At 51.4% G+C, this 23,575-nt stretch overlaps 7 protein-coding genes across 7 annotated transcripts; 5 read left to right on the forward strand and 2 right to left on the reverse strand.

The window, feature by feature from the left end:
* Nucleotides 1-786: 786 nt before the first annotated feature.
* Nucleotides 787-5,623, forward strand: A1O5_00123 (uncharacterized protein; the record flags this gene model as incomplete). Its single annotated transcript, XM_007740743.1, has 2 exons — nt 787-5,392; nt 5,502-5,623. 2 exons carry the CDS (start codon nt 787-789, stop codon nt 5,621-5,623), a joined length of 4,728 nt encoding a protein of 1,575 aa, XP_007738933.1.
* Nucleotides 5,624-10,540: 4,917 nt separating this feature from the next.
* On the forward strand, nt 10,541-12,414 carry A1O5_00124 (uncharacterized protein; the record flags this gene model as incomplete). The annotated part of the gene is made up of 6 exons (XM_007740744.1): nt 10,541-10,669; nt 10,733-10,917; nt 10,971-11,077; nt 11,110-11,514; nt 11,571-11,896; nt 11,959-12,414. 6 exons carry the CDS (start codon nt 10,541-10,543, stop codon nt 12,412-12,414), a joined length of 1,608 nt encoding a protein of 535 aa, XP_007738934.1.
* A 660-nt stretch (nt 12,415-13,074) lies between these two features.
* On the forward strand, nt 13,075-14,306 carry A1O5_00125 (uncharacterized protein; the record flags this gene model as incomplete). The annotated part of the gene is made up of 3 exons (XM_007740745.1): nt 13,075-13,517; nt 13,576-14,029; nt 14,079-14,306. 3 exons carry the CDS (start codon nt 13,075-13,077, stop codon nt 14,304-14,306), a joined length of 1,125 nt encoding a protein of 374 aa, XP_007738935.1.
* Nucleotides 14,307-15,049: 743 nt separating this feature from the next.
* A1O5_00126 (uncharacterized protein) lies at nt 15,050-15,925 on the reverse strand (the record flags this gene model as incomplete). Its single annotated transcript, XM_007740746.1, has 1 exon — nt 15,050-15,925. One exon carries the CDS (start codon nt 15,923-15,925, stop codon nt 15,050-15,052), a length of 876 nt encoding a protein of 291 aa, XP_007738936.1.
* Nucleotides 15,926-16,544: 619 nt separating this feature from the next.
* On the reverse strand, nt 16,545-17,495 carry A1O5_00127 (uncharacterized protein; the record flags this gene model as incomplete). Its single annotated transcript, XM_007740747.1, has 1 exon — nt 16,545-17,495. One exon carries the CDS (start codon nt 17,493-17,495, stop codon nt 16,545-16,547), a length of 951 nt encoding a protein of 316 aa, XP_007738937.1.
* Nucleotides 17,496-18,046: 551 nt separating this feature from the next.
* A1O5_00128 (uncharacterized protein) lies at nt 18,047-19,327 on the forward strand (the record flags this gene model as incomplete). Its single annotated transcript, XM_007740748.1, has 1 exon — nt 18,047-19,327. The coding sequence occupies one exon, from the start codon at nt 18,047-18,049 to the stop codon at nt 19,325-19,327; it is 1,281 nt and encodes a 426-aa protein (XP_007738938.1).
* Nucleotides 19,328-21,144: 1,817 nt separating this feature from the next.
* A1O5_00129 (uncharacterized protein) lies at nt 21,145-22,882 on the forward strand (the record flags this gene model as incomplete). Its single annotated transcript, XM_007740749.1, has 2 exons — nt 21,145-21,808; nt 21,858-22,882. The coding sequence occupies 2 exons, from the start codon at nt 21,145-21,147 to the stop codon at nt 22,880-22,882; spliced, it is 1,689 nt and encodes a 562-aa protein (XP_007738939.1).
* Between the last annotated feature and the right edge of the window lie 693 nt (nt 22,883-23,575).

Consider the following 23,575-nt stretch of genomic DNA (forward strand, 5'->3'; position numbering starts at 1 on the left):
AAATAAAGGCGAACTGGCCACGTAGCACGGCGACGGTGGTAGTAATAGTAGTCACTCATCCTTCCTGCAACTAAGATCTAATGTCCCTTTTTAGGCCATCCGGGGGAAGATCTCATCGAAGACGCAAGGAAGGCTGCCAGCAAGCGTCTGGGAACAACCCTTGAGGTTGCAGCATGGTTTAGTTGGAAAAAAAAAAAAGGGGAGGTTTGCCACTTGTTAAGCCCATCGGCATGGGCGGCGGACAATTTCTCAAGGCCTAGGTGGATGCCAGGCCACTGTCAGGGGGCTGAAGATGAAGCTCGCGCTTGGGACGAAGAGGAAAGGCGCCAGATGGGTGAGTGGACTGCAGGAAGAGCAGCACGACCTTTTGGTCCCTTTGGCTCTGGTGCGGGCTTGAGGCTTGGGGCTTGGGGCCACCGGACCTATTACCACGGGTGTATGCTGGTGCTTGGATGCATGGGGGGGGGGAGCGCGTCTCGTCGACAACTCGAGTCCCTGAGAAACTTTCTGACATCTCGCAAGTCAATCACAGCCGCACCTCAACCCCAGGCCAGACAATCAAGTCAACATCTCATTCACATCCCTTTGTCCCATCTCTCATCTCTCCCCCGAATATTGCACGCATCTTTACTTCTCGTCGTTCTTTCTGCACCTGTGAGGCCAGAACAACCCGTGTGATTGAACACGTCTCCCCCCCCAGACGCTCCTCCCAGACTCCGAATACATGGCTGCCCCCATCGCCCGCAGTTGAGAGTCCTATCCATACGTCCATCAGTACCGCCCGCGATGGCGAGTTGGGAGATCGGTACTCGGGCCTGGTTCCCAAACCAGTCCGAGGGTTTCATTCCCGGTGAGCTCGAGCAGAGAAAAGATCTGGGTGACGGCAAAATCGCCCTCGTGTTCAGTCTCTCCGACGAGTCCAAACAGACAGTCGAAACCACCGAGACTGCCCTTCTCGATACCCACAATGCCTCCTTACCTCCCCTCATGAACCCTCCCATGTTCGAGGCCGCCGAAGACCTGACCAACCTGTCCCATCTGAACGAACCTGCCATCCTGCAGGCCATCAAGCTCCGATATGCGCAGAAAGAAATCTACACATACAGCGGGATTGTGCTGATAGCGACGAACCCATTTGCACGGGTAGACTCGCTGTACGTCCCTCAGATGGTGCAGGTGTACGCCGGCAAGCAAAGAGCATCACAAGCACCCCATTTGTTTGCCATTGCGGAAGAGGCATACACGGATATGTTGCGGGATTCACGGAATCAGACTGTCGTCGTGTCCGGTGAGTCGGGTGCCGGTAAAACAGTCAGCGCCAAATACATCATGCGGTACTTCGCAACCCGAGGCGCCCCTGGACAGGCCAGCAAGGGGACAAAAGCGAGAGCAGATGCCATAAGCGAGACCGAGGAGCAAATCCTTGCGACAAATCCGGTCATGGAAGCATTTGGCAATGCAAAGACGACGAGAAATGATAATTCTTCACGATTCGGAAAATACATTGAAATCATGTTTGACCAGAACACCGACATCATTGGCGCCCGGATAAGGACATATTTGCTTGAACGATCGCGACTTGTCTTTCAACCATTGAAGGAGAGAAATTATCACATCTTCTACCAGCTCGTAGCTGGCGCGACAGAAGAAGAGAAACAAGAGTTGGGCTTGTTGCCCGTGGAAGAATTCGACTATCTGAATCAAGGCAGCGAGCCCACGATTGATGGTGTCGACGATGCTGCCGAATTTACAGCCACAAGGAAGGCCTTCACCACAATCAACATTTCCGATGCCACCCAAAAGGAGATCTTCCGAGTCCTTGCCGCTCTCCTACACATCGGAAATATCAAAATCACTGCTACACGCTCAGACTCAACCCTCTCCGCGACCGAACCTTCGCTGGTTCAAGCCTGCGGCATATTAGGGATTGACGCGGCGGATTTTGCCAAATGGACGGTCAAGAAGCAACTCATCACGCGAGGAGAGAAAATAACCTCAAATCTGACGCAGCAGCAGGCCACCGTCGTGCGCGATTCCGTGGCCAAGTTCATATACTCGAGCCTTTTCGACTGGCTAGTGGAAACCATTAATCACGGCCTGGCCACTGAGGATGTCCTTCAACGGCTGAACACCTTCATTGGGGTGCTTGATATTTACGGTTTTGAACATTTTGCAAAGAACTCCTTCGAACAATTCTGCATCAACTACGCCAACGAGAAGCTCCAGCAAGAATTCAATCAGCATGTATTCAAACTTGAACAGGAAGAATACATGCGTGAAGAGATTGACTGGAAGTTTATAGATTTTTCCGACAATCAACCCTGTATTGATCTTATTGAAGGGAAACTTGGTATTTTGTCTCTCTTGGACGAGGAATCTCGACTGCCTATGGGCTCAGACGAACAGTTTGTCACAAAATTGCATCACCATTTCGCGGCGGACAAGCAGAAATTCTACAAGAAACCCAGATTTGGCAAGTCGGCATTTACGGTTTGTCATTATGCCCTCGACGTTACCTACGAATCCGATGGCTTCATCGACAAGAACCGCGACACTGTGCCGGATGAGCAGATGGAAGTGCTTAAGAAGTCTACAAATGCCTTCTTGGTTGACGTGCTGGACGTTGCCGCAGCGGTGAGAGAAAAGGACACCGCTCAGACATCTTCGAAAACCGTTGCCCCCGGAGGTGGACGCCGAGTTGGTGTCGCTGTTAATCGCAAACCTACTCTGGGAGGCATATTCAAGAGCTCCCTCATCGAACTTATGCAAACCATCAACTCCACTGACGCACACTACATTCGTTGTATCAAGCCCAATGAAGCAAAGGAGTCATGGAAGTTCGAAGGGCCCATGGTATTGAGTCAACTACGGGCATGCGGTGTTCTGGAAACCGTCCGCATCAGCACTGCCGGTTATCCTACGCGATGGACGTACGAAGAATTTGCTCTGAGGTACTACATGTTGTGTCGTTCGAACGAATGGACAACGGAAATCCGTACGATGGCACAGAACATTCTTGTGAAAGCCCTAGGAAAGACAGCCCACGAAAAGTCCGACAAGTACCAACTTGGTCTTACCAAGATTTTCTTCCGAGCAGGCATGTTGGCCTTCTTAGAGAACCTTCGTTCGGCTCGTTTGAAGGAGTGTGCCATCATGATCCAGAAGAATTTGCGTGCAAAATACTACCGACACAAATATCTCGATGCCAGACAGTCGATCCTCAATTTCCAAGCCGCTACACGCGCGTTCCTGGCTCGAAGAAAGACCGAGCAAACAAGACGGACCAAGGCGGCGACCGATATCCAAAGAGTGTGGCGAGGACAGAAGGTACGCAAAGAATATATTCGGATCAGGAACGATATTATCCTATTCGAGTCCATTGCCAAAGGTTATCTTTGCAGGAAAAATATCCTGGAGACTCGCATTGGAAATGCAGCAGTCACCATCCAAAGAGCTTTCCGTTCGTGGCGAGCATTACGTGCCTGGAGGCAATATCGCAGAAAGGTGGTCATTGTGCAGAACTTGTGGCGTGGCAAGGTCGCCAGGCGCGACTATAAGAAAATGCGTGAAGAGGCTCGCGATCTCAAACAAATCTCCTATAAACTTGAGAACAAGGTCGTGGAGCTTACACAGTCTCTTGGCGCACTCAAGCGAGAAAACAAGTCCTTGGTTTCCCAATTGGAGAATTACGAGAGCCAGTTGAAATCCTGGAGGTCGAGACACAACGCTTTGGAGACCCGGTCTCGGGAGCTTCAGAGTGAGGCGAACCAAGCTGGTATTGTAGCAGCGCGCTTGGCTGCCTTGGAAGAAGAACACGCCAAATTGCAGACCAGCCATGATGAACACATGGGTAACGCAAAGAGACTGCAAGAAGAAGAGCGCAAGCTTCGGGAGTCATTGAAGACCTCCAATGCGGAGCTCGAAAAGCTGCGACAATCAGTGTCCACGCATGAAAGTGAGAGAGGCACTCTGCGACAACAGATCAACGAACTGCAGGATCAGCTTGAGATTGCCAGACGGGCGCCACCTCCACCAGCAGCGAACGGCGCCAACGGAGAATATGCCAATGGTAGCTCTCAGCTTGCCAACGGACTCATCAACCTTGTTTCATCGAAGAAGCCTCTCAAGCGACGAAGTGCAGGAGCTGCCGAACGAAGCGAAATCGACAGATATAGTGCTGCATATAGTGCCCGCCCTGTTTCAATGGCGATCGACTCTCACACGAAGACTCTATCAGGTTCTACGTTCAACCCTGGTCTAGACAGTGTCGAGATGGAGCTCGAGAATCTCCTTGCGCAGGAAGAAGAACTCAACGACGAAGTCACAATGGGTCTTATCCGAGGCATCAAGATTCCCCAACCAGGCGCCAACCCTGCGCCTACGGACAAAGAGGTCTTGTTCCCATCTTACCTCATCAATCTGGTAACGTCTGAGATGTGGAACAATGGCTTCGTCAAGGAATCCGAACGCTTCCTCGCCAATGTCATGCAGTCCATACAGCAAGAAGTCATGCAACACGAAGGCGACGAAGCGATCAATCCCGGTGCGTTTTGGTTGTCCAACGTGCATGAGATGCTCTCCTTTGTCTTCCTCGCTGAAGATTGGTATGAGGCGCAAAAGACCGACAACTACGAGTACGATCGTCTACTTGAAATTGTCAAGCACGATCTGGAATCTCTCGAGTTCAACATCTACCACACCTGGATGAAAGTATTGAAGAAGAAGTTGCATAAGATGATTGTGCCCGCAATCATAGAATCGCAGTCGCTACCCGGTTTCGTCACCAATGAAAGCAACCGCTTCTTGGGTAAATTGCTGCCCTCGAACAATACTCCTGCATACAGCATGGACAACCTCCTCAGCCTCCTGAACAACGTCTTCAAAGCCATGAAAGCATACTATCTCGAAGACAGCATCATTACCCAAACGGTGACTGAGCTCCTTCGTCTGGTGGGGGTGACTGCCTTCAACGATCTGCTTATGCGTCGCAATTTCCTGTCGTGGAAACGTGGTCTGCAGATTAATTACAATATCACTCGTATCGAAGAGTGGTGCAAGTCTCACGATATGCCCGAGGGGACTCTCCAACTCGAGCATCTCATGCAGGCCACGAAGTTGCTCCAGCTCAAGAAAGCGACGCTCAACGACATTGAAATCATCCAGGATATCTGCTGGATGCTCTCACCCAATCAGATTCAGAAATTGCTCAATCAGTATCTCGTCGCCGATTATGAGCAGCCTATTAATGGTGAAATCATGAAGGCTGTAGCGTCGAGGGTAACTGAGAAGAGTGATGTACTGTTGCTTGCGCCAGTGGACATGGAAGACAGCGGTCCCTATGAGATTGCTGAGCCCAGGGTCATCACTGCGCTGGAGACGTATACCCCGTCATGTAAGTGTTTTACTCTTTCGCCTTTTTCACCCTGCTCCGTCCCGACCCCTTCTGTGGGGAAGCCATTCAAACCGTGTCCATCGACTGTACTGACAAGGAGATACAATAGGGCTCCAGACACCGCGTCTCAAACGCCTGGCAGAAATTGTCTCCGCCCAAGCAATGGCTCAGCAAGAACAAGGAGGCCTTCCCGACGGAGCGATCAGTGACTCCGAAGCTATGATGGCATAGTGAAGATTTGGTGGCGATTGGGTCGGTTTCATCGCTCTAGCTGCTTCTCTGTCCGGTGACAATTCGGTCCCCGCTCTGTGTTAGGAAAATCTTGGTCGCGGCCGCGAGAACCAAAATGTTTCTGATGATTACATGTGGAAGAGACTATCACCTTGTCCACGAATGGGTGGCGTCTATGCCCTAGACATGGAAGGAAGAAGAAATCTAGAACAGGGAGGCCTCATCATCGGCATGTTTCTTGGCAAAGAAGCAATTGCGAAGAAGGCAGAGGCAAGTAATTATACACACCTTTTGGGCATAGCACTGCGGAGTTTACTAGAGCACTTGGGTCTCCTCTACTGCTGGCAAAGGAGTTCCTTTTCTGGGCGCGGCGTCTTCTGCGGTCTCTGACTATGTCAATGTTAATGTCGGGGCGAAGCTGGAGGCAAGAGAACGAGACTCAATAGAGCCTTGTGTTGGTTCTGACTATCTCTTTACTTTCTTCGTACACGCCTTCCGTCGTTTTATTTCTGCCATGTAAACCCAGGGCCGTTGAACGTGGACATATTCAGATATGCGTCATGGGCAATGTTGGAGCAGACTGCGTTCCTCGTTAAGGGGATGACTTTGGCCCCCGGCCGTATTGTAACGACCTGGAGGGTAGGTAAATACATAAAGAGCATCTTGCCTCATTACCAGTCACGTTGCAGGTCACAAGGCCGATATCTTTAAAGGTCGAGACCGGCTGGGTGCGCACATATCGTGCAGTTCAGCTAAGGAGGGCCAAAGACAGCCACAATCCTCGTCCGGGCCGCACAGGTAGGATGTCTGGGACAGGCTCTGCCCAAATATCTCGCCAGAGCTAACAAAACTCGATTATGCAGCACCGGGGAGAGGCTTCAGCATCATCTCTTTGACTGATCGGATCATTCGTGCCCGGAAAACACTGAATTATGTGAACCGGACGGTCAACAGACAAACAACGATTGAGAGCCATTCTGAAGAAGCTGAGCGGAATCAAGACACCGTGAATATTGGCTCTTCTGTGAAATGGGACGTATAAAAGTGTATTGGACCTAGCTAAATCTATGTGGCCTCGGAGACTGTCTCTATTCAGCTTCAACGTCACTAACTAGTTTAGACGGTGGGTCGCAGGGCTGGTTTCCGGAAAAGGATAGAGGTCTTGGTGACAATATTAATATTAGAGTCAGTTGCAACGGACCCTAACTCAGTAGCCACACTTTCTGAGCAAAGAGAAGGAACTCTTACATGGTCAAGGTTGCCCGAGCTGAACTGTTTACTGCCAATTGACTGACACCCCCTCGCGAAGCCGGCATCTGGTCGACCTCCACTCTATGTGCCTTAAACGCCATATTCTCGAGTACCCAGTGTCTATGAATATCGGCGACGTTGAAGGCTTCGTTGATTGAAGCAACTGTGATCAACGACCGGCGTAGTCCACAGTTTCATTCACCTCTTCTGTGCCAGTTCGCAGGAGTCTCAACAAAAGGGGCAACCTACCCGTTGGTATCACATAGCGGATAACTAGACCTAGGTTAGGGGTCTCTTCGAGTTCAATACAAGATCCAGCTATTTAAATACTGTAATGGGAGAAGTTTGAAGTGGGGGGATAGCTTTATGATTGGCTGGGGCGTCGACGCTAGACTAAGGTTCTTCTTATATAGTCCTCGGGGACTATCATTCATAGAATAATCAAGTTACGAACGGGAGAACTTCCTTTGGTTGAGTGTGCGTGCTGTGAAGAGGCTATCCCACCGCCGTACGAGTTGATGCCCATGGCTAGTAGCCTCGCCCCAGTTCAATACTACCTCGCTAGACAACTTCGGTCACCAGAGGAGATCCTCAAGAATCATTTGTCTGTACTCCCGATCGATGATCCTTAGCCATGATGGCGCCGCCGGAGACTCCTCCACAGGGTAGAATGGATCATTTAAGCGGCTTAGTCGTGGAACATCTCTCCGCTATGCTGGTTGTGGAGCCAATGAAAAGAAATGCTTGAAATGCTTGAACCGGCCAAGCTCATCGCTTGAGCATCTCGCAGAACGATCGATAGGGATGCCCGGACGAATGATGTTGAAAGTCGTGGTCCTACCTCAGAGCAAGAGCCGGCTCGCTGTCGTTGTGAGCGGCACTCGGTTGGTGCTCTTAATTGACCGTTTTCTGAATCTCAGCACACGGCACCTCTGATACGTTACAAGCTGCTTCTAGAGCTAGTAATGGGCTTGTGGACGGCGAGGCGGAAGCTGCGTCGATTCCAACAATGGTATGTAAGCGACAAACCAAAGGCATTTTTGAAGCAGAAGAGAGCGGTTGAGCACATTGGCCTGAGTAATTACTTAGATACTTGGCCATTGAGCGTCAACCCTCTTCAAAAAGTATTTGTGCCCACTGTGCTGTAGATGATGACGGTCATGTTAGCCGAGCAATCACACCACGGCCCGGATGAAGATTGGTTTCCCATACCTGGCGGTACCTACACATTCCTGAACAGGAGGCCGCGCTCCAATCCCGCCTCGGTGGCTGCTCAGTCGTAGTGGTGCGGCCTTGCCCCTTCCTCGTGGTCGGGCATGGGTTAATTCAAGTGTTGGGCAAACCAGGCTCCCTGGAGCGTCTAATCGTGGGCCACGAGTTGAATTCGCTCATATCCCACCTGCAGTACCATGCAGGATTTGAAATCGATGGTCTACAAGAACCATGGCGGGAGGATGCAATATCTAGAGCAGAACCCCTGCCCCCCATGCCCCCCTTCCTCCAGCCCGCTGAAAAGTCAGCTGTGACAATTTGACGACCACGATTTCAACCCGCGGGACAGTTCACGAAGACCGAACCAGAGCGATGACCGGAAGATCATTCATAGCAAATGAGCGAGGCTTGGTAGATCGGACTGACCCCATAGTTGTTCGCTGTTTTAGCACCATCGGTTCTGCAACTGTGGTGTTGGTACTGCTGCCTTTGGCAGCGTGTCTGAGCAAATTCGTGAAACTGGAAGCTAGATGCATGCAAATAACTTCGCCCAAAACATGTATGACGGGAGAATTGTGTAGGTTGCCTGGGGCATTATGTTGGAGGCTTGTGCGGAAAAAGCTCTTGTCGACTGACTGTGGTTGGCTTCCGCCAGACAACATTGGATGGCGTGAGGCTTGGCCTTGTATTGGGCCGGATTCAGAGTCGGCCGGATGTTGGGCCTTGATAATAGATACTTGTCTGACGGCAACTTCCCTCTCTTCCTTATCTTGTGTAACGCTCAGTACCTGTTAATATCTTGTTCCATCCTTGGTATCGAGCATTTCCAGCCCTCAGGCTAGAACAACCCGAACAGCCCTGCGTCCACGCGTGCCCTGTTTCCTGGTGGGTAGGGAAGGGCGTGGTCGCGATGCTGGATCGGATAGAGGGTCCGAAACGAAGCTGAAATCTTTGTAAAGGCAAAGTGATCCAGAAGAAATCGGGCGTAGGTCGGGCGCCCGTCCTCGCCTTACAATCGTGGACGAATCTGGCGTGACAGTGCCATCACAGAAACTTCCCATGGTACATCCTAATATTGAATCCGGGCGTTGGCCCTAACCGGGCACCTTGGCTAGCGGTACGATTATCCTGCGCCTTGAGACTGTTGATAATCAGATCATATATCTTCAGGCTCAGTACCCAACCCGATTTCTCATTCCGAGAAAGTCGTCTTGCAGTCGGGTCGAAGCTATGACGGCTGTATGTGGGTACCACGATGGAGATTTCAGTAAGCTACCGACGACTTGTCTACAGTGTTTGAAGCAGCCACGAGGCTATTCAGCTTACTGATCTACCCTCAGACTCACCCGTCGCCTGCAGCTCGGGCTTTGGTGTTGTTGAATGGCAGTTTCCCGGCGTTTTTGGATGCACGAGTGGCTCCAGCACCATCCTACCGACGACATGTGTGGAAGTTGGACACCAGAGTCTGACGTCCACACTTGGAGCCACAACCTGGTGACTTGGCGCCCACTCTTGAGCGAGACCGACGGCTCTGACAGGAACTTTGGCAGTCACTCTGACGCGCCGTATTGTGCGACAGTCTCCCTGTCTTGGGGTGGCTTCTTCTACACGCACTGGGAGTGCAAGACACGATCGGTTGAGGCGATCACAGTACTGGCTACTCCAACAACCACAGGGAACGGTGGTACGTCGACTCGTTACCTCAATGCAGCTTTTTCCGCACCTGGCACAACTTCTTCTACCGCAAGTCCATCCAAAGTGGTTATGAAGCTCTTGTAATGAGGACAAAAGTCGGCATTTCCACATTATCATATTCAGACTTGTCCGCGTCGTACAACGAGGAATGAGGTCGTCTGTCGCATGGTTCCAGACAGCTACCAAGCCGCAAGAGTGCAGCATCTCCTGTTGTACAAGGTACTTAGTAAACAACGAGCCGCTGTGAGTCCCAGCAATCCTCAGCCCTCCTGTCCGCCTTCCTTCTTCTCTCGTCCGTTGCAGGATCTTGTCGCCATGGCCGAGGTTGCAATGAGACAGATTCAATGAATCATTTCGGCGACTGGCCTGGACTGGCCGCTCACGACAAACCCCTCGGCTCTTCCTTCTCATCTCATTGCGTTAGTCCTACTGGGTACCGAGTAGATTGCCGCTAACTGACGAACTACTGTAGGTCGCTAGCTACCTTACCCAGCTCCCGCCCGGGCGGAAGCAGTGTCCAGGCCTGAAGTTTCCTCGCTTGTAGCCAAAGCGGGGTACTTTTGATGTCGGCAAATACACAAGCTCAAACACTAGGCGATCTCCCGTGGAGGGGTATTGATAAGAGCCACACGCCCAACTTCATTTCGACCGCCCGAAAGGAAGCTTCTTATCTGCTTCTCGGTCGACAGGATACAGGCACAAGAAAACTCTAAACAATTGCCCAAAACTGTTCGTTCAAACGGCAAAAAGGCATTAAACATGGATCACAACGACCTGGAGATGAGCCACAAGGATAACAAAGTCATTGAGTCGGTGGATCAGCAGGAATATAATTCCAAACATGCTGCATTCTATCCTCACAGAGCCCGTGGTACTCAAGTCTTGGATGTACGCCATCCCGGTCCCCCGAGAGAGAGATATCGGTGAACCCTATCTGAACTTCTGCGACAGCGATACATCAGTTTCATTCCGACGATAGCTTTCCCAGCCACGTTGCAGTCATCATGGGAAGCTGTTGCAGTCAGTTTCCAAGCTGGTCTGCTCAATGGCGGGCCAACAGCGTTAGTCTGGGGGACGCTATTGTGTATTATTGGATCTCTTGCCGTGGCTCTCTCACTTGGTGAGATGGCATCCATGTTCGTCCCCCTCCTGTTCAGCATCATGTCGTTCCAGGTTGACCGAAGGCTAGAACACCTGTCGTCGGTGCGCAATATCGTTGGACTGCTCTTTACTCGCCCAGAGGGCTTCTGTCTCCAGCATTCTGGAGCTTACTCCAAGGCACTGTTCTCTCAACTTGTCCAACGGGCGTCGTCTCTGACATCTTCCAGGTTGGATCACTGTATTTGCATGGATTGCGGTCTGTGCACAAGTATGCTTCCTTGAGGGCACCATCCTCCAAGGTCTCATTATCCTGAACGATGACACATATGTGCCTAAGCTGTGGCATGGCACCCTTCTAGCGTGGGCCATCCTTGCCTTGCCCCTGCTATGCAATGTCTTTGCCAGAAGAGTCCTTGCACAACTAGAGGTCCTTGGAGGCGTCCTGCACATTGTCCTCTTCATCGTCTTCGTCGCAGTGCTAGTATCGTTGTCGCCCCGGAGCTCTGCTGATTTCGTGTTCACGGATACAATCACTAACCTCAGTGGATACTCGAATTCTGGAGTGTCATGGTGTATTGGGTTGCTATCAGGCGCTTTCCCACTTGCGGGATTTGATGGCGTTCTTCATATGAGTATGACTAAATCGTCCGGTTGCATAAGGCATTCGACGAGCTCACACTACTGCTAGGCGCTGAAGTCAAAAACGCACCTCTTCGCGTTCCACAAAGCATGGTCCTTAGCGTCCTCATAAATGGCATTCTCGCTTTCGGCATCATCATCACCATACTGTTTACCATTGGCGACCCCATTGCAGTCTCCCAAACAGCATACGTCTATCCAATCATCCAAATGCTGTACAATTCGACTGGCTCCAAGGGTGCGACCACAGCAATGATGTCATTGCTTCTCTTCATCGGTGTCGTAGCCGTGTTCAGCACCCTTGCCTCGGTCTCTCGCTTGACATGGGCATTCGCAAGGGACAATGGCTTGCCCTTGTCGGATTTCTTTGGCAGAGTGCGTGAGCCGCCACACTGACCTCCTGCTCTCTCTGAATGTTCACTAATCAAAGAGAATAGGTCAACGCGACCCTTCGGATTCCCCTCAACTCTCTCTTCCTAATAACTATCATTGTCATGCTCCTCCAGCTCATCAACATCGGCTCCACGACCGCCTTCTTCGCCATCCTCTCTCTTAACACCTTGGCCTTATACCTCAGTTACATCATCCCCATCCTCTTCCTCGTAATTCACAAGCTCAAGGGATTTCGCATCTCTTATGGTCCCTTCAGGCTCCCTCGCGGCACGGGCTTGCCGATAAACATATTCGCGGTCTGTTATGCGGTTTTCATCGTGATATGGCTTCCGTTCCCATCGACGGTGCCTGTCACAGCAGAGACGATGAATTATGGAGGGCCAGTCATGGGTGCTGTGATTCTGTTCGCGCTGGTGGATTGGTTTCTGGGCGGAAAAAGGAGGTTTCAAGTACCACTGGATATTCGGCATGATGAGCATACGGTTGATGAGGGTGAGTAGGTAGTAGATCAATCTGGAAGAAGATGGTTTGGTTAGCTTGTCTGCCATTCCGTGGTGAAAACTCTGGGTTCCACCTATCCGATACAGACAAAAGGCAATCTTAGGACTAAGCTTTCCGTGAAGCTGGCGAGAAGCAGCTATTAGGGCTGGTGGGCACGGATGGCAGCCGGGACATATGGGGCCTTCTCGTATCCGGGCCTCCACAACGGGTAGTGGGTCCGCCAAGGCGCGACACACTTGATACCCACAGGTATACCCAGTACGTCCGCATTCGGAATAGTAGCATGTGTCTGTTGAAGGAACTGCCGATTGTTTTACGGAGTACACAGCAGAACGGGTTTGCACAGAGGTCAGAGGCCTCTGTCATTGGGACGTGTAGTCCGTATTAAGTGATGATCCTAACATGACCTCACAATTCAGAGCGTGTTTGCCGTTGTTCAGGTAGCTTTGTACGAGGTAGGAGGCGGACAGCGACGAGACCATGGCCATGTAGCTTTCAAAGACTATGCGTCCCTTGATCAGGTCATATTGATGCTTCGCCTCAAAGCCCAATGATCGGCCGGACAGAAACCGCACCCAATATCGCTCCGCACATAAAAAAAATGTTTTGTTTGTTGTCCTCACAAACTTCTCACTTTCCTGTCAACGTCTTCCGCAGCCATGTCGCACATGAATTTCCTCCGTGGAATTTGGCGCAAGGTGAGGAATCCGTCGTCCCCGGCGACGGGCCACCTCACAGATAATCGCCGGGGCGATGCCAAAGCCAATTCGAACGCGCCTGGTGCGACTTTGGATTCCACCAGTGGCGAAGCACCACTGTCCAACCCAGTGAACAGCAATATCGGCGAAAGAGAAAGACCTGCAACACCACCAAACACACCCGTCTTGGAAGACACTCCTTCGGATCCTTCGCCGCCCACTTCGGCACCCCCTACATACTCGGAGACTTTTCCTGAGGTGGTCGCAATCCTCAAACAAGTCAGAGCTGAGAGGCGTCGAGCCCGCACCACCTCCCGCTCCTTTTGGAGGGAATATCAACTGACAGAGCACGACTGGCCTGTTCTGAAGCGACTCCTTGACGGGATGTATAATCCAAGACCCGAGTAAGCCGGAAAAGAATAAGAGATCCCAAAATTGGTTGCAGCTAACAATGAGATATAGCTACCACTACTTTTCCCAAACCCAAACCTTCGTTCACTGCTGGGCTTTGGGTCCGCACAGCTCGGCACAGTTCCGATTCTTCTTTTCCATTTCCCAAAAGTGGATAGCTCTGAGCTCTGGCGATGACGGAGGACGTATGCTCTTTGTTCCCCCTACCGATGTTGAAGCTAGGAGCGGGTTGGACTGTCATATACCAAATGGTGTCTTGGCGTATGCATGGCTCCCGAGACTCCGCGGAGTGCAACATAGTGTCATTGTCGAGATTGGCTACTCGCAGAAGCGAACAAGATTCGAGGAACTGGCGCAGTTCTACCTTCTCAAAACCACACGAACGACACGATTGGTCATATTTCTCGATTTCGGCTATCCTGGCACAAACAGTGTCACTCTCTTAACGTGGAGACGGGATCATTCTGACCGTGTTGCCGAAAGCAAGTTGATACGTCATGCTCAAGTGAGTTTGCCAGCCCCGACATGCAATAACTACTTACAATGTCGGCTAGGAGATGCGAAGCGCAGATGGTACACTCATACCGGGTCCGCCACTCCGGATCACAATGTTCGACCTGATGCCTGATGACCATGTGCCGCCCTCACTGCGCAACAAGGTTATCGAGTATTCCGTCGAGGAACTCTGTGGATTGGTGCCAATTGTGCCAATTGACTACACTCCACCAGCCCTCATTCTTACCTCCTCAAATGGGTACAGAGCTGAATATGAGAGGATCTGAGGATGAGGACCGGTTCCCCGAAGACGAAGATGTACGGACCAACCCCCAATTACGTACCGAAGTTGACCTTGATGTGCTCTTCAAACATACCGATCTCCAAAGGAGCTGAAACAAGATTCGCAGAAGCTGACGACTAGAGACAAGGGCAGGCGCTCTTTATTGTCGCTGCAGAGACCAAGGGAGAGCTGAGGAGAGCACAGCAAACAACAACAGTTGGAAATTCTCGTGGAGAGACTCAACTTCAGCATCTTGGGGAGTGTAACCAAAGTTATTGGAAAGCTGGCATTGCTTACGAGCTCAAGGAAAGGAAGGGACTTTTTTTAAAATGATACCCCTGTACTATTAGCTTTCAACTCAATAACCTAGGGTACTCTGCGCCATTGCAGATAGTATCCCAAATGTCATCGACCTACTAGAGGCAGATGCTAATCCATGTACTTCTTACGAGAAGCTCGGCGCAGCGACCTCTTTCGATGGTAGATACCTTCTGTCACGAGCCCACCGTTGTTCCCCAAGTACCCTACGCCCTCCACCCGAATCGGGTGGGAGAGAACTCTTTCTTTTTCTTAAGCGTTGAGTCGTTGTCAATAAGACTACGTGATATAGAATAAGGCATTCAGCTACTCCAATTCTCTGTACCTACTGCGTTGCGTAGGTCCCTGATACCTTCCGACTAGTCACTTCATCCAGTCATAAGGCACCACCATTGTCTCAAATCCGAAATAACTCTGCTCTCCAACCGGTTACAGACGGGATGGAAGATGTCTAACTCTCTTTAGTGCTTCTTTACCTTGCTCCACCGCTAGTGCAAATCCAGACACCAGAACATTGTAGTCCAAAGTCACTAGCAGGAAAGTCATACCCATCTCAGTCCGCCTTGTCACCATCTCGGACGTAGTCGCCATCGACCCCACGACCTTTCCATGCTTCTTAGCAGCAGCAAGCACTGTTGAGAGAGCCTGCGCAAACTCTGGCTCGGGACCGTCCACCCCTCCCGACAATCCAAGAGAGAGCCGCAGGTCGTAAGGGCCGATAAAAGCACCGGACACGCCGCGCACCCCCATGATGGCGTCGGCGTTCTTGATTCCTTCCGCTGACTCGATGATGGGGAGAATTGCAACTCCATCGTTTTGCGCCATATCGTAGTACGTGCCGAACTGGGTTCCGAGGAGCTGTCTGCCGAATGCGGCGTTGAAAGGACCAAAGCTCCGTTTGCCCCTGGGAGGGTAGATCGCATGGGAGATGATGCATTCCATTTCAGCGGCGTTGTTTACCATCGGTATGATGATCCCTGCCGCGCCACTATCCAATGCCCATTTGATCCATTCGACGTCATGAGAAGGGACGCGGACGATGGCCAAGCACTTGCCCTTCGACGCCGCCACTACGCCGTGCACCATCTGAGTCATTTGCTCCGCCGACATGGGAGAATGCTCCATGTCGATCATCACGAAGTCGAAAGCCTGGGCAGCTAGCATGGCAACGATAGGGGCTTGGACTGTCAGCACTGTGCCTAGCAACGGCCGGCCGAGCCGTGTGTGCTGATCTTGGAAACGGGAAATGCCTCCACTGCCTGATGCTTCACCCGTCTGCGCTTTGGAGAATAAAAGGTCTTTCATAGCTGCGAACTTGGTCGATTTGGACTTTCGTAGATCGCCTAAGATTTCATGCAAGGCGTAAGATATACTGGCGAGGAGAAATAGCTGTAAGCCCAGTCACGGCAGCGTGCTGGGTAAGACGGCCGGGAGGGGGGCCCCCAGATGGACCAATGTGTTTGCGAAGTAGCCCTCGGTTGTGTCTATTCACCAGCATTGGAAGTACATATTTTGAGGGGAGTAGAGCTAGTAAAGGCCTCGGTCCGTAATATCCGCCTCATTTTTCGGTGAGTGATCGGTCAGTTCGTGTTTGATTGGCCAGTCTTTCAATGCTTGGCGAATCAACCTTCCTCATCTGGCTAGTATCCGAAAGTAGCTGTGTAGAGGATTCCCTGGCAACATATTGCGCTCTCGGTATTGAGTAAGTTCTGAAATACCATGATGGGTCTTCCAGCAACTCAAAAATTTGTAGCCAGACAGTTGGGACGACTTATGCGCCATATATCAAAGATTACTATGGAATAATAGCAGCAATGAGACTTACAAGTCATTGGAGCCTCAGTGCCAACACCAGCAGATGGATCTCGCCACGGCTCGAAGGCCTGCAGCCACGATTTGCACCGTTCTGGCGCCTGAATGAGGACTATGGAAGACCCTGCTGCCAGTATGTGGAAACATCGTTCTCTCCATAGGCAGTCGAGCCGGTATCGAAGACTGACACTCGCCTCATGTCCCTCCTATATTTACCCTCATATTCCCCATGGGTTGCCCTGTGCAGCACAGCACAATTGTCCCATATTGCAACATCATTGTTCTCGTGCCAATGATGTACAAACTTATACTTGTCCTGTTGGACGTGTTCAAATATCTCCTTGATTAATCCCTGGCCCCTTTCAAGATCCATGCCGTCGATGTGATGAGTATACGAGGTGACGTAGAGATTCATTCGACCAGAAGGTTCATGCATTTGAGCAATCTTGTGCTTAGCTAGGGGGTGATCCATCGGGTTGATGTCCAGGAAAAGGGGCGAATCAGGATTGGCCGTCTTACGGTTGTGGAATAACGAGTTGCATCCCACCAGGTCCTCGATCTCCTTTTTCTTTTCCTCTGGAAGGTCGTCGTATGCTGTTCGAGTGTCCAAGTACTCTGTATGGCCTCCGGTACCTTTGGGAGGGAGTTCGACACCTCGAAGGATCGAGACACCAGTGCGGCGAGGATTGAAAGCCCCATCTGCATGCCAGAGCGCGTTGCCATTTGCAGACGCTGTGCGATGGGGATCCTTAACTGTAACGACTTGATTCTTGTCATCCAGGTTCCCTACGTCGAATATTTCGTCGTTTGGAATCCTCATTGCCCTCCCAGCCAGCCGGTGGGCCCTGACGCTGTCGAGTTCCCCAAATCGTCGCCCAAGGGCAATGGCAGAATCATCATCTAGCGCAGTTTTGCGAATTATGACCACGCCGTATTTGTGGACAGCATCTCTAAATTCCTCAAAGAGGTTGTCATCAATCGGCTTGGAGAAATCGATCCCTTCGACTTCGGCGGCAAAGGACTCTGCAAGTGGTGTGATTTGGAGCCTGGTGACACTGGGCATGTTGAAGGCACCTGGTTAACGGTTGAAGTGAAACTTTGCAATAATTCTCGACTGACCGTCTCGACAAGTTGTCTTGGTTCGATTCAAGCCTAGAATATATTTCTTGTTGTCTGCAGACGCTGTTTTTCTCTCACTCTGAGTTCGGCTGTCGCTGGCCGTCTGCCTCTGCTTCCGGGCTCGGTTCTCCGCCCGGCTCTCTGGTCTCCGCGATCTTTCGGAACTGATACTGAGAAGCAATAGCCCGCCAGGCGATATCTGTACAATGGAAAAATGTTGCATCAAGGGGAAATGGGCGAAAGAATTCGCTCTGACGCTCACCTGGCTGGTTATGAGCTTGATTTCGAACAGAATTTCTGAAAATGCCAACTCGTAGTGAGGTGGCCGCACATTGCACCCGACAGTCATGCTGGGTCATCATCCAAGGTCAAGCATATGATGTGACTGACTTTATTGATGACCATCCTGGGGGTGCAGGGGTTATACTCCGTTATGCTGGAAAGGTCTCGCCCAACTTCTGACATCGAATCCATGACACTAAGGTCCGTTCCAGGATGCTACACAAGAGTACGTTCCTATACACCCGGAAAACACTCTTTCTAGATTTCTCGCAAAAGGTGGGACGCTTCTTGACCGATATACCTGATACTAATGACCATTCGGCAGACAAGCATTTAGGCACGGTCGAAATGAATACTTCATCTGAAGCCAGTGTCAACACGCCGCCTGTCAAGGAGACGCAGCATGCAGATGATATCCCTCTGAAACTTTGTCAAAATTTAGCGGACATGGAAATGCAAGCATCCAGGGTGCTGAGTGAAAGAGCATTCACCTATTTCCACTCTGCGGCTGAATCTCTTAGTGCCTTGGAAGCTAACCGGAGAGACTGGGCAAAAGTGTCTTTCCGTCCTCGAGTACTTAGAAATGTTGCTCAAGTTGATATGTCCTGCAGAATAATGGGCCAACCTAGCAGTCTCCCAATCTTCATCTCTCCAATGGCGATGATCAAACTGGCAAACAAGGATGGCGAGTTGGCTTTTGCGCGTGCGGCTGGGTCGAAGGGCATTCCGTCCGCCTTCAGCACTTACGCATCCTGCTCGCACGAAGAGATTATGCAATGCGTCAAATCTGAAGGGCTGCCACACACTCAATTCTTCCAACTATATGTACCGAGGAAACGAGAGAACGCGGTGGAGCTAATCCGCATGGCACGCCGTTTAGGTTTCAAAGCGTTGCTTGTAACCGTGGACACGCCGGTTGTCGGAAAGAGGGAGGAAGACGATCGCTATAAGGCCCGAGTAGATTATCAATCCGGCGTGGAGGACACACCTCGGACAATCGACACATCGACATCAGAAGAGAAGCCAATCCTCCGAGGAGTCCACTCATCAACACTAAATTGGGATGACTTGGAGTGGATTCGAAATACCTGGGGCGATGCAGGTCCCATCATTTTGAAGGGCATTCAGAGCGCCGAAGATGCCTTGCTCGCGTATCGAGCTGGGGTAGACGGAATCTACCTCAGCAACCATGGCGGCAGACAGCTTGATTTTGCACCAAGTTCGCTGCAGACCTTGGTGGAGATTCGGAGATTCTGTCCTGAGATCGTGGGGAGGATAGATATCTACCTCGACGGCGGGGTGAGGAGAGGAAGTGATGTCCTCAAGGCTATTTGCTTGGGAGCCAAGGCTGTGGGCGTCGGGCGGCCATTTGTCTACGCGCTCGGCGCCTATGGACAAGAAGGAGTGGAACGTGCAATTGACCGTGAGTGCAAGATGGGCTCGCAATTCGGGCTCGCAACTGACTTTTCACCACAGTCCTTAGCGACGAGGTAGAGACCACGATAAGGCTACTCGGGGTAAACAGTTTGAGTGACCTGAGCCCCTACTATGTCAACACTAAGGGGCTGGAGAATAGCATCGTAGATGGAATAGACACGAGGTCTCGACAACGGCAGGTAGCAGCTCGCCTATGATGGATTGGCTGTTTAGAATCGAATCCAAAGCAGCCTTTTTCCCACTGCCCGGCATTCATTCGCACTGCGAGAAAGAACAGAAAAGCCTGGTGTTGCGGGTGTCTCGGCCCGAAACCGGCGAATCATTGGTCCGGAGCCTCTACGCCAAGACTACAAGGTCAAGATCACGGGGCCGGAGCAAGCTTGGAGATTCCTTCTCGGAAAACCTCACCCGTTAATTCAACCTCCAGCCTCGGGAACCTCCTTCACGGGTTGCCATTACCGAGTACCTCGCCAGAGCCCCGCTCGAGAGCGTGTACGGTGAAGCTTCAGCCTACCGTGAGCGTCCAGGGGGAGTGCCAGAGGCAATCCGGAAAGACATTTCATCGGCCTCTGACAAAGATTTCCCAGGCTTGAAGGCCCCTAGTCTACGCACGATCAGCAGTATGGCCTCGAACATCAGCACATGCGAGACCTAGTCACGCGCAGGTGGACCGGTCGGAAGATATTATGCTAGCACTTGATCTGGCCCCCTGAGCTCTTGTAACTATATTGAGGACATGTTAATTGTCGAAGGGACGTACGGTGACGCCTGACTATACACAACAGCACTGCGAAGGCGATCAGCCCAGTATGATCAAATCCCTTTGGCACTATTACAACCGACACTGCGGCCGCGTTATGCTGCCTCTGCGCCTCTAGTGCCATACCCCAGACTCCAGAGGCCTCAAATGCACCCGATTTCGCTTTCCCCGCACATTCTCTCCGATACTCTGAAGCGAGGTGTTGTGGGCCTCGCGAATATCAACCCCAGGATCTGGCCGAACTCGACGCTCCAAATGCAATGCATCAAGCTTCCTGTCCTCTGCATGCAATCATTTCACTTGATCGGATCCCAACCAAAGCATATGCATCGCAATCCTGCTCGGCCGGATTCAGATGGGTTCAGACGACGCGCTCGCAACCCCACGAGCCGCATCACCCCTCGCCGGGGACTCATCTAATGTCAAGCGCGTGAAGAGGTCTCCCACAGCTCGGTCTCGAGCTTCATTAGCATGCCACAGCTGCCGTCAGCGTAAGATTAAAGTCAGTGAGCAAAATATTGTCATTTAGGCAATATCAATCGGTCGGCAGCATAAACTAATATCCTCTCAGTGTGATATTCAACGTCTTCCCACTGGATCTACCTGCACTGGATGCCGCATATCCAACATCCACTGTCACGTTAGCCAGTTTTCGGATCGCAGGAAGTCCGTTACTTGGGTCCCAACATATCTCCGAGCTGACAGTTGATTCTCAGGCACGGTTCTCGCGAGCACGTTGCTGCACTTCAAGACCAGATCCGATCACTGGAGACGTTAGTCCGTCAAGCCCTTTCTGATGTGAACACTTCAGACGGCGTTGGCCCGGCAGAGAAGTCACCGCACTTGAGCATGCAATCAGCCAGCTCTGTTAGCACCGGACCGGGTCTTGCCCATGTACAATCGCTGCAGGACACTATTCCCGTGATAGCTTACCAGGCTTCACCAGTGGTTGGACAGCCAATTACAAGCACCGGTGAGTACTCTCGACGCAACGAAGCACGGCGACTCTCTGCTAAATCTGTAGCTCGGTATGCTTTGTCCAATATCCCCAGACGCTATTTACCTCGTATGAGTTGCTGATTTGTCAAGGCGACCGATTCCGCCAACGATAGACATGGCCACTAGCAAACTCTTGTCTAAGGCCGGTTCAATCCACGGCACAAGTACGGCTATGGCAGAGTCCCCAAATGAGTCTTCATATATGAATCAGTCATCACAGAACGAACCCGGGCGAGGGCCGGATTTGCGCAGCTTGGGCTCCGTCAACATCGAAAGACAAAGCCGCATGCCCCAAATTATTGACGGAGAGGAGGGTGTTTCCGAGCAATCTGACATATACTTTGGCCCTACCTGTCAACTCCATGTCTCATCACCCTCAGATGCGGTGAGAAGTGTGTCAAGTGCCCACCCTCCACCTCTAGGTACACAGATTGACATGGATTGTGACCGACTGAAAACCCTCCTGTTCGACAACTACTGCCACTTCCAGACTCTTTCCGTGACCATTATCAATCAAGAAATCTTTCTGTCACACCAAGCGCTAGGCATACGATCACAACATTACTCTAAGTTTCTGGAAAACTCCCTCCTGGCGTGTAGTGCGCGTTTGAGCACTTCTGCTGCAGTTCGCGCCCTGGGCTCGAGCTTTGCGATGGGTGCTAAATCAGAGGTAGTGTCAGAGTTAGAAGACCCAAACATGGCAACACTGCAGGGAATGCTACTCCTCAGTGACTACGAAATGACTGAAGGACGGGATAGAGTCGGTTGGATGTACTGCGGTGAGGACTGCCTGTTTCATCGACGTGCATCCTGCTAATGGAGTGCTAGGTATTGCTTGCCGGCTCATTGTTGACCTTGGTCTGCATCACATGTGGGCCAAAAACAGTGACCAAGTTGTCTTGAACACGCATGAAGAAAGTTTCCGCGCCTCAGTCGCATTAGGCTGCTTCGTCTACGAGACCCTTTGGAGTTTATACCTGGGACGCCCGAGCCACATAGCAATCTTGAGCCCGTCCATTGCTGCGTATGCTGGCCATGTATCTGACAATCCAACTCTAGGGCCGTGGTTTGACCTCTGCGTACTAATCGCTGAGATTACTGCACTCCTCAACATGCCCTCCCCTATGCAGGCAAGCACTCCGAGTCGGCTGTCAGAACTTGATGAAAAGTTGCGCAGGTGGTACGCGCTATTGCCGGCAGATATCGCACTCGATTACAACAACGTTTCTGGTCTTGATGCAGTCGCATACGGTCTGCACATGCAGTACTTACGGGTGCAGATGTTATTGCATTCCCTTCCAATATCAACCCACAGGAAGCGCAAACAAGGTGAAAGAACCGACCAGCCACCAGTCCTTCGCAATTGGACTGCTGAGACTTCTCGTCAACTTGTGCATCACAACGCAGTGAAGATTGCCCAACTAGGTATTACCTACAGACAGATCTTTGGAGTGGAAAAAACTCCTTCTGTGATGCTGGATAATCTATATGTAGCGGCGACCATATTAATCTCCACTGTTCTGGGAGCCGAGCATTCTTCTGTCGACGAGAATGACCTTCGGTGGCTCCGGTTGTTGGATGAAATGATGAAAGACTTGCAGCCTCATTTTCACATCGCCGCCAGAATGAGGAGAACCCTGGCTCGTATAGTGGAGGGCTGTCCACTGCTGGCGGATGTCTTCACGGATGATGTGCAGAAATCGCCTGCACAATACAATACCAAGACTGGAGGCCTGGACACTTCACATGGCGGCGCTTGGGGTTCTCTCGAAGCTGCCGTGAACGACTTTGTCCTTGACCCCAACCTCTTTAACTTCGTCGACTTTGAGCTCGTTGGCGACAGTGGAGGGTGAATTTCAATCTTGGGGTCAGCTTCTGTAATTGCAGATATGTCTGGAGAGAAAACAGACAACATGTTGTCGAATGGGTGTCGAACGTGTAGACACGAGAGTCTTGCAACTGCTAAGGGCCTCCGTTGTGCTTCCCATTCCGGGGAACTATTGGTTGCCACAGTTGATTCGGATGTCCTGGAGTTGGCGAAACGTCCCCGATGTCATCCATTGAACCTCAGGTCTTTTCCGCTTGGTCGCTTAGAAATCGGAGAACCGCCACAGACCTTGTGCACCAGACAGGTGGCCAGAGCCTTCCCTAACCGACAGCCACGGCGAGACTTTGTCGCTGCGCATGCGGCGTGGCAATACTATAAAAATGACTTTTGCAATCATCTCTACCCGTTCCGGGAATGTTCTGCAAACGCCAGGCGTTGTTTAGGCTATCGAGGATAGTAAAGGCAGCCACTTGTTACCCGGCGAGGCATCTGGAGTCTCGCCTCACACATGAGCCTCTTGCTAGGCAGGACAACGATACCACATAGCCTCACTGCTTTGGGGGCGAAAACCTCAGCCGCATTTTGTCCTGCAACGTTCTTCCCAGCAACTCTCCACCAAGTGCTTCTTCTTTCTAGCGACTGTCGTCCTTGGCCGTTTCTTTTAGAAACCTCTTCCAGAAGTCGATATTATCACAGGATATCCGCGCCGCCAGTCAAT

This window comes from Cladophialophora psammophila (genome assembly GCF_000585535.1).
Source record: "Cladophialophora psammophila CBS 110553 chromosome Unknown aczJe-supercont1.1, whole genome shotgun sequence".
NCBI classification, from domain to species: domain Eukaryota; kingdom Fungi; phylum Ascomycota; class Eurotiomycetes; order Chaetothyriales; family Herpotrichiellaceae; genus Cladophialophora; species Cladophialophora psammophila.